This window comes from Peromyscus leucopus, chromosome 20 (assembly GCF_004664715.2).
Source record: "Peromyscus leucopus breed LL Stock chromosome 20, UCI_PerLeu_2.1, whole genome shotgun sequence".
NCBI lineage: Eukaryota > Metazoa > Chordata > Mammalia > Rodentia > Cricetidae > Peromyscus > Peromyscus leucopus.
The window spans coordinates 32,283,357-32,293,208 of record NC_051080.1 but is presented as its reverse complement, the minus strand read 5'-3'; the positions used below and the strand labels follow the sequence as shown (position 1 = coordinate 32,293,208).

The 9,852-nt window shown below is 52.1% G+C and overlaps 1 protein-coding gene across 1 annotated transcript; it reads right to left on the bottom strand.

Annotated features, from left to right (window-relative positions):
* Positions 1-6,980: 6,980 nt before the first annotated feature.
* On the bottom strand, positions 6,981-9,127 carry Ly6l (lymphocyte antigen 6 family member L). Its single transcript, XM_028859321.2, has 3 exons — positions 9,049-9,127; positions 8,840-8,956; positions 6,981-7,386 (listed from the first exon to the last, which is right to left on the bottom strand). The coding sequence occupies exons 1-3, from the start codon at positions 9,125-9,127 to the stop codon at positions 7,160-7,162; spliced, it is 423 nt and encodes a 140-aa protein (XP_028715154.1). The 3' UTR covers positions 6,981-7,159.
* Between the last annotated feature and the right edge of the window lie 725 nt (positions 9,128-9,852).

Below are 9,852 nucleotides of genomic sequence, written 5' to 3'. Positions count from 1 at the left end.
ACAAGCTCTGAGTCGGGGTGGGGGTGGGGGTGGCAGCCATTAGCTCCCCTGAGGACTGCAGGATGCTTCGGGTCCTTCACATGTGTCCCCATTTCACAAACTGGGGGATGGGTGCTGGGGCTTTAGTAGAGACCCCTGCGGGAGATTAACCCTTGCTTTTCCATTGCACCCAGACAGCCTCAGCTTTCTCTACAAGTGATGACATTGGGGAGGGCAAGCCAGAGAGGGGACAGGAAGGAGCCTGGCCCCAGGGGCTGCTCAGCTCCTGGCCATGCAGCTGTTCTCCGCAGGCATCCAGAGCAGGCTGTTTTGTCCGTGGAGGGGTGCATTCTATCTTTTCTCTGTATAGGGGTCAGTCTATTTCAGAACCAGTCCGGGTTTGATTTCTGTCCTCCATGATAGCCACGCCAAAGGGCAGCTCTCACCTCAAAGGAGGTAAGACAGTTTATTCTGAAACCAAATGTGTGTGACCATGGCCCCAGAGCACAGCTTCCAGTTACCCTAAATACCATGTTCAATATGGTAACAGTTTTAGGGAGGTTGTTGTTGTTGTTGTTGAAATAATAGCCAAGCAATAAAATCATAAATCAAGACTCTTCAGATACATTGGTGGACACATTAAGCAGGTAAAGTCAAAGCAAAGCTGGGAAAATCTCGGGTTTGGGCCTCAGCCAGGATCTGATGACATGTTTAGTCCCTTGGTTGATCTGTTTGTACATTCCAAAGAATTTTCCTAATAGTCATAAAGATGCCAGGTCACATACAGAGGTCAATAATAAATGGCTACCGAAGGGCCCAAAAAGCCCAAGAAAAATTGTAATTAGGCCCTGGACCTGCAACGTTCAAACTTCTCTGCCATCACTAAAGTTCTTACCAGTCTGTGGTCGAGCAGGTGTGCTGTATTTCCAGGAATTTTTGTCCACCGTGAGACAAGGGCCTTACTTGGCTGGTGGTAGAAGGAAAGGTTGGAGCTGCGGAAGAATCCCAACACCGGTGCAAGCTCCAGGAAGTCTTGCACATGAAAGGGGGCTGAGGCTCTGTAGGAACACCAGCAGCCGTGGGGAGACAGGAGCTCGGCGTGTCCAAGTCTCCAGAGCTGAGCAGCCTGGCAGAGACCATCTGAGGACTTTGCTGCTGCAGGTCCTGGGCACAGCAGGATGGACCGAATGAAGCTGGCCCTCACCAGCTTTCACACCCAGGCATCCTAATGCCCAGTGAGAGCAGCCTCCTTGCTGGAGAAAGGAGAAAACCGGTACCCAGAAAAAGCCAGGCAAAGCAAGGTGGTGGGGGTCACAGCAGAAGATGCCTACCGGAACCACGTGGCTCCTGGCCTCCAAACTTCCTTCAAAACCACAGGAAAACAGGGCCCCTGGCAGCAGCAGGACAGGTAGCTCTCAGTCAAGACGGCTACCGCTATCATTGTCCACACCCACCAGCACCCTCAAAGCGCCCACAAGGGTCAGGGGCAGAGGGCTCGGCATGATTTGTGTTGGGGATGTCTACGTGACCATTGGCACACCATTGGACTAGACAGGCACATTTCAAAGTCTCTTACCAAGACTAGCCACCAGGTCTGCAGAAATGTCCCCAGGCAGTGCCACAGGCTGTGGAGAACTCAGGAGGAGGGGAACGTCCTACCGGCCCTGGTTTAATGGACTGGGAGGCGCAGCCTAGCCTGACTAGCTGGGCTTGGAGTCTGTGGTAATGGGAAGCCAGCTCTGCCTCTGCTGGTCTTGAAAGTATCACAGAGCAAGAGAAGAGTGACAGCCGGGGAGGTTCTTGCCACCTGGACTCTTCCCAGAGAACCAAGACCACTAATACTAATTCTCTCCCCACCTGAGCCCACTGGGCCGCTGAGGGCTTCCTGGTGAAACCCTCCCCTCTGGGATGACCCATCCCGTAAAGCCTGTCAACAGCAGCCCTGACGCCTCTGTCCCAAGAATGGTTCTTGTAAGCTACAGTCTAAATAATTGGGGTCTGCTGATTGTGGTACAGGACTGTAATCCCAGCACTCGGGAGGCTGAGGCAGGAGAACCCCAATTTCAAGACTATCTTGGGCTGTAGAGTGTAGTGGGTAACTGTTCCACCTATGACCTTGAGGTACCAGCCCCTAGGGCGTGGCCTCAGGGCTAGCTTAAGACCTGAGGAGCACATAGGCCTCTCTGTATTCTCTCCCTCGTGGGCTTGGGATGGTGTGGAATGACTCAGGCAGCAGAAGCAGTCATCAGCCTTCCAGGATGCTGCGACGGATTTTCCTTATCCTGTTTAGTGAGTTGTTCTCCTCAATTTATATCCTAATAAACTCCCTAATACTCCTTAAGCAGACTCCCATGGATTTATTGCTATAATAAAGCGAGACCTTGTTGAAAAAAAAAAAAAGAAGTAAGAAAATAACCAGGCTTCAAATAGAGAGGTCGGAGAAAGTCCACTGTGGGTCCACAGCTGGGTTCATGAAGGAGAGAGGCTACCCAAGCTGGTGGTACCCTTGTAGCTAAAACCAACCAACCAACCAACCAACCAACCAACCAACCAACCAGCAACAACAACAATAACAAAAATAATCAGGATACCAGGAAGGAGCTTGGGGAACCTTTAGCTCAAAAGCCAGCCTACCCCTCCAGGGTTGCCTGGGCCAGGCACCCTGGCAGTTCACTAACGCTGGTGATGGCTCTTAGGTGTTCTATGCTCTGAAGATGGGGCTGCAGGCCATGGGTGTTAGTGTGGCAGACTCTGGCACTGCAGGCCGTTGTCTGGGGAGAGGAGGCTGCAGTCTGAGGATACCATCTGGCTCACGGCTCCCCCATGGACTCCCCACCCTGAGCCCTGAGCATCTTGGACCTGAAGCTGACTCTGCTGCCCCTGTGGGCTAAGGCTACATGCTCACACACACACACCCCGCATCAGACCATGCAACCAAATGTATCTGAATAGTGAACATCTGCCAAGACGGTCTTTAAAGGAACTCTTCCTCCACGGAATGGCTTAGCCTCACATCACAAAGATATCAACCCCCGCCCCCAACATGCCTTCCCCTTGCCCTGTACACTAGAGCTGACCACCAGGCCCTTTTATGATGTGTGTGGTGAGGCCATATCTCCAACCTCCTGCTCTCCTCCCATGAGCCCCCACCCCCAGGCCCTGCCTCATGCCATTTGCATGTGTTCTGTTGGGTCAATGTACCAGAAAACAACCCCTTTCCCAACCTGGCTGAACCCTGGTAGAGGACAAAGATGCCAGGAGGCTTCCTTAAACTGCACCCCGTGGGGCCTGGCAGGAGGAACAGCTGAGTCACACAGTACCTGGAAACAGCGCTGGGTCCTCCTTCCCATAACACACCCCATCGTGGCTCCATCCTGAGCGGTGGTTCCTAATTCTACCTGGGATGTGAGTGGCTGAGGTCAGCAGTGTACCCCACCCGCCCTGAAGGGGTGGGGCCGAGTATTGAGGACCTTGAGGACAGTTTATCTTATCAAGTTCATGTTTAGCAGAACAAACTGGTCAGGTGGGCCCCTCAGGCCCTCACTGTGCAGGTAACTGAATGCCCCTGGCACTCAGGTGTGTGAGAAGCAAGTTCGGCTGTGCCTCTCAGTTCATTGCTTTCGTTCAAAGTGTTCAGATCTTATCTCCCTTCACCAGTGTCCTGATCTCCTCCTCTATGACCCTTTTACCACCTCCCAGCTTTAAGCTGGAAATTAATAATGAAAAAGGCAGCTACAGTCTCGCACACAGATTCAAGCCATACAACATTTTCCATGAGAACCGTAAAGTAGTTTGAAGGGATGAGTGAGAAAAAACCGGCTTCTTTCTGGAAGGCTAGGGGTTGGGAGCAATGCTTATTGGGAAGAATATAAGTTAATATTCAGTTGAGGGGTTCACTTTCCATTTTGAAATAATTTTAGATTTATTTATTTTTTTTTAAGTTGCAAGGAAAAAAAAAAAAAGCTGGGCATGGTGACACACGTTTAATCCTGGCACTTGGGAGACAGAGGCAGGTAGATCTCTGTGAGTTCCAGGCCAGCCTGGTCTACAGAGAGAGTTCCAGGACAGCCAGAACTACACAGAGAAACCCTGTCTTAAAAACTAGCCTCCCCTGCCCCCAAAAAAAGTTGCAAAGAAAGAAAGCTGGGTGTCGAGTCCCACACCCATAACTCCAGCATGTGGGTGGAGGCAGGAGGATCAGAAATTCAAGACCAGCCTTGGTTACATGAGACCCTATCTCTAAAAACAAAACAAACAGAAGTTGAAAAAAAAATCAGTATAAGAATTATTCTGGGGCCGGGCCATGGTGGCGCACGCCTTTAATCCCAGCACTTGGGAGGCAGAGGCAGGCGGATCTCTGTGAGTTTGAGGCCAGCCTGGTCTCCAAAGTGAGTTCCAGGAAAGGTGCAAGGCTACACAGAGAAACCCTGTCTTGAAAAAACAAAACAAAACAAAAAAAAGAATTATTCTGTACTCTTTATGCTCAAACACTAATTTTTCACATAACTATGGTGTAATGATCAAAATCACACATTTGGCACCAACCTAGTTCTTACTTGGCTTCTCCCACATTCCCTGACATTCCCTCCCTCCTCCTGCCCTAGGTCTCACCTCACTAGCTTGTCCAGCCCATGTCTCTTGAGTCCAGAGCAGAACCTCACACAAATTCTCCTCTCTGGGTCTGCTCTCTGAATGCCATTCCATATTCCTACCACTGCTCTGTCCAGGGCCACCATGGCCACGACCACGTCCCCATATCACACCTTCTCGTCTCTCCAAAAGAACCGTAGCTCGTGATTATGATATGTGCAATATAATATATGAGCTTCTTTAGATTTAATCTGTTTGGGGTTTATTGATTCTGGAGCACACTTGACGCCTTTCTCTGAGATGAGAAATTTCCTTCTCGCCTGCCTGCCTTTCTTTCCGGTTTGGGGATCTTTCTCAGAATCTCACAGGCTGGACAAGCCCCTTCACCACCGAGGTAACCCCCCGACCCGTGTCTTTTCTTCCCATGTTTCTCCTCACTGCATTACGTCTCTACTGCCTCTGGGATACCTGCCACACACACACACACACACACACACACACACACACACACACACACAGACTTTCTGGTGCTGGCCTGCTCATGTCTTCCCTGTCTCTCCTGCCTGAGTTCGGCTGTCACCTTCGACGTCATCTTGGGTCCCCTTTCTCTTTACTTTGGCAATGATGTCTTTCTATTGCACGCCTCCATCAGCTGCTCTGCGAGGTCCTCCTTTCTTGCTGAGCAGATCTCGTCCTTTCCCGCTGACACCCAAACTGCTTGCCCTTACCATGCACATTTACATCAGAGCTGCTGTACTGTCCCAGTACCCCGTTTTCCATGTCATCTCAGCACTGGCATCTGTATGAGATACTTTTTTGTTGCTGTGAAAAAACACCGTGAGCAAAAGCAACTGACGGGTTTATTTGAGCTGACGATTCCAGAGGGGGAGTCTAGAATGGCAGCGGAGGCATGGCAGCAGGCAGCGGGAGCAGGAAGCTGAGTGGTCACATATTCAACAGTAAACACAGAGCAGAGAGAAAGGGGACGGGGAGGGAGGAAGGAGGGAGAGAATTGGAAGTGGAGTAGGCTATGAACTGTAAAAGCCCACCCCCAGTGACGTACTGACTCCCCCAAGGTTACACCCCTTAAATGCTCCATCTCAAACATCACCACTCAGCTGGGAACACTAAGTGTTCAATACCTGGGCTTATGGGGGACATTGCTCACTCACACCACCTCAACCTCTGTTGAGCATCCTCATCCTTGACACTGAGGTTTCCATGATCTTCAGTATAAGAAGTGATGGCGGTGCTCTGGTGTGAAGCTGCACCCTCTTTGACTCTGATGGAGCAGGTTGACCAGCCCCTTTGCCTCAGCAGTTGCTGCAGATGCAGATCCATGTGCTATGGATGGAGAATGGCTCTGGGCAGCTCCATTTTCCAAGTGTTTGGATTCACTGCTACCCTGAGGCCAGGGATGGGATTGCTTCCCAGAAACCTACCCCTGAGTGCTTTGGGCATTTTACTATTATCTGAAATCTCTCCTTTTGGCTGGAGACCTGGAGCTCCAGATTCCACAGAGGACACTCCCCACCCCCATGCACTCACATCAAGGTCACAAGGTTGATGGCAGCCTGGGTGGGTGGACCTCAGCCCATCCACTTGGAGGAGTGGGCTCCCTTCTCTCAGAGCTCAGGCATTTGCTGTTCGGTTTTGTGGCCACTGCTACCTGGAGCTGCTGAGAATTTTCTGGTACCCTCTCTGCCTATGCTCAGAGTTTATGTCTGGTTGGGGATCTCTGGCACCAATGCCAGGTAGGACTGCCATCTCCCGCATGCTGTTCCAATTTGCACCACATATACAAACATACTGAGTCCACTTAGCTTTACTTATATGTTCTTGTGTCCAGGACTGACCTCAGGGACAACCTATGTGGGAGATTATGCCTAGGGAAGACTGATTCTCCTTCTCTCAGCAGCCATTGATCACCTACAGCTGTTTATCAAGAGATAGGGCCTGGAGAAATTTCCCTTGTCTACATTAGTGTGACAACTGGTGTCATGATGTTGGTATTGTTCGGGCAACCCAATAGTTGAGGGTTCATGGTTGTGGTTCCCCTGACTAGAGGACACTTTTTTGCATCAGGCATGCATCCTAGTCCTCCAGCTCTTAGAATCTTTTCCCATGTCTTCTGTGATGTTTCCTGAGCCTTAGGTGTAGGGATTGTGTTCCAGATGTATCAGCTGGGGTTAGACACCTCATGGTCGCTTATTCTCTGCCTCTTGATCAATTTTGAATCTTGGTGGCAGTCTCCATACATTGCAAAAGGAAACTTTTTTTTTTAAGAGGTGTGTGTGTGTGTGTGTGTGTGTGAGTGATAATACTTCTTTTCCTTTCCTTTTCTTTCTCAAAGAAGCCCATGGCCTGCATTAGAAATCCTCCCTTTTCTGTCTCCATGAGGAACATCAGGACTTTATTTCCATGGCCAGGGTCAAGATGTCGGGTAGGAGCAGACTGCTGGGTCCTGAGCAAAGGGCATGGTGTCCCTTCCACCGTGCAAGTCCTGGAATGGATGGAGGTGGGATAGCCACTCGAGGGGGGAGACAAGAGGTGCTACACGGGTGGAGGGGGTGTCACAGGGCAATGGTCCTCACAATAGGGTGCCGAAGAGGCCCAGACCCATTGGCAGCAGGATCCTCCCTGGCAGGGCCCTGAACCTCTCCTGGGTGTCGGGTGCTCTGTTGCAGAGATGCTCTGAACAGCATCGTCTGATGATTTTGGCCTGGATTCCTTCGGTAAGTGTCCACTCAAACTGGCTGTTGGAGCTGGGACACTGGACAGCACATCGCTTGCTGATCTGGATTCTTCTCCTTGACTCTGCAGAAGAAAAGAGATGGCATGTGGTCCTAGAACCCTGAGGCTAGGCGGGAGAGGTGGGGGAGCAGCTTCCCGTGTGGATGGCTGGAAATGGCCCCGTGGGGCCACCTTCTGTTGTCCCTTTCTCAGGCACTGTCCACAGAGTGATGGGAGGTCTGCTACCCAGAGTCACCCCAACCTGGGATGTAGCAAAGAGCTGGGGCTTCTCTGCAGCAGTCCCAGCTAGACCAGGAGGTGGAGCAAAGGGTGCAAAGTGGAAAAGAACTGGTCACCAGAGAGTCGGTTGCTTGGTGGCACAGAACTTGGGATGACCAAGGACGCCCTAGCAGATGGCCCTTACAGTCTTCCCCAGTGAGTACATCAGATCTTCTGAGAACAGGTAGCACCCAAAAGGGAGTCCTCAGAGCCCAGTCCCAGCACAAGAGGCCCAGTTGTTACCTTTAGACTCAAAAGCCACTGAACAAAATCTGGGGGTGAGGCCCCAGGGTGAAGGATTCAAGACTGAAAGAAAAAGCTGGAGAAAGGCGTAAAGTAGTTCATCAGCTTCCAAATCTTCACTACACAAATCCCTTCACTGTAGTTTGAAAAAGACTGTCGGGGCAGGGTTGCCACTGAAGAGAAGAGGGGCCTGGCCCTGGGGAACCTGCTGACCTCCTTGGGGGAAAATCCCACTTGGGAAAAGGTGGCTTTAACCTGACTTAACTGTGAAGGAGGGAACACATTAGTAAGAGCGGCCCGAGGCAGCTTGCAGTGCCCGAGGATACTACTACAAAGGACAGCTTATCAGGCTGTTTCTGCCTGAGGTTCACACTGTACCACTCCTTCAGGGCTTGTCCTAGGTCTGCTCAAGCTGTTGTTCTCAGGAAGCTAGGAAACAGGAGATGCCTACACTTTATGAATTACTCTGCAGCCAGGCTCAGGATTTTTCCCTCAAGAGAGAAGGCAGCTCTGAGGCATCTGCAGGGTCTTGGGGAGCTAAGCCAGGCTGAAGCGACTACTACCACCATGGATGTGCTCCAAAGAGAGCTGTCTGACCACTCCTGGTTTCTGGACATTTTCCTATTTTCACCTTTCCACGGAGATGGGAAAAGTAACTTGTTGGCTTTTGTCCCATCATCCTCTCTAAGGCTGATCTTAACTAAGGTTCCACTGCTTTCACAACCCCATGATATCCCAAGGACAGTGCGTGGCCCTCCCAAACCTGTCGTAGCTGACTGGCCATGCCACACTTGTTCATTTGGGAATTCAATGTCACAGGAGAGCCTTTTTCCCCGGGGTGAGTTCCAGGAGTGACAGATATGGCAATTGGGAGAGCAAAAGGAACAGCCAAGATTTAGATCACACCTTCCCCTGTAGTCCAGTACTTAGAGGACTCATTGGGCCTGAGGGTGTAGGGCTGGGGCGCAGTGTTGCCTCTGGCCCGGGAGCCTTCCAGGCCGGAGGAAGGACTCACTCGTGTAAAGGAGCACCTCGTTGCTGTGGCAGACTTTTTCCTCCGGCCGGCACACCTTGGGCTGGCACCGGTTGAGTCGGTGGACCTTGAAACATTGGAAGCAGCTCAGGTTTCCGGCTGTGGTGAAAATGTGCGGCAGTGGGTGGGCAGCACAGGCCGGATCCCACCCCATCCCATCCCATGCCCCTCCAGCCCTGTCCATCCCTTACCTGGCGCCCTATTCGCCAAGCCTCGGGCGAGCTCCACAGACACCAGGGACGCCCAGAGCGCCAGGAGCAGCCTGGTCATGACTCTGTGCTTCCTGGCACCACCACTGGCCGGCTCAGTCCTGCTGGGATCCCTTGCAACACCTTCGGTACCCTGCCCTTGACTGAGGCACCTAGGGAGGAGCTGGAGTCTACTTTCCCTCCACCGTGGCTCCCAGGGGGGTGGCTGCTCTTTGCGCGGGAGGCACGGGGTGGGGGTGGGGGTGGGAGTGGGGAGGTTGGGGGTTGGGGGGTTGGGAGGTGGGGGACAGCCAGCCTTGCAAGCAGGGAGAGTTCCCCTGTGACCCTCCTGGAGTCGTCACCCTGGTCCTGGTGCTTCCTTTTTCTTTCCTGAACACACCAGGCAGAGCAGAATCCCCTCCATCACTGTGAGCGACAGGTCTGATCCCAGAATCAGGGCCCAGGAGGAAAGCCCCCAGTTCCTGAGCCCCAGTAGGACATAGACAGATCTGGACTGGTCTGGGAAGGTGGAGGCAGAGGGGAGATTAGAGTCTTCAAGTCGGGGGAGGGGGTGGGTGGGACTGAACTGATAGGATTATCCCAATCACCTGCATCCCCAATCACGTTTGGGGATGCAGGTGATCGGGATAATCTGAAATGGTGGGCAGGGCAGAGAAGTGACATCAGAACCCTGAAGCGGCAATGGTGAAGAAACAGAGCTGGGGCCCTTATGGGGGATGGGGGTGGGGCCGTGGGGAGGAGCCTGGTAAACAGACCCCAGGGGCACAGTCTTTTGTTCTTTTGCAT

What these genes read in the sequence shown, in the direction of transcription:
- Ly6l (XM_028859321.2), bottom strand. Translation starts at nt 9,127, where the DNA reads ATGACCAGGCTGCTCCTGGCGCTCTGGGCGTCCCTGGTGTCTGTGGAG. An exon ending in CTTGGCGAATAGGGCGCCAG is followed by an intron (nt 8,957 to 9,048) that starts GTAAGGGATGGA and finishes TTTTCACCACAG; the next exon opens with CCGGAAACCTGAGCTGCTTC. An exon ending in CGAGGTGCTCCTTTACACGA is followed by an intron (nt 7,387 to 8,839) that starts GTGAGTCCTTCC and finishes TTTCTTCTGCAG; the next exon opens with AGTCAAGGAGAAGAATCCAG.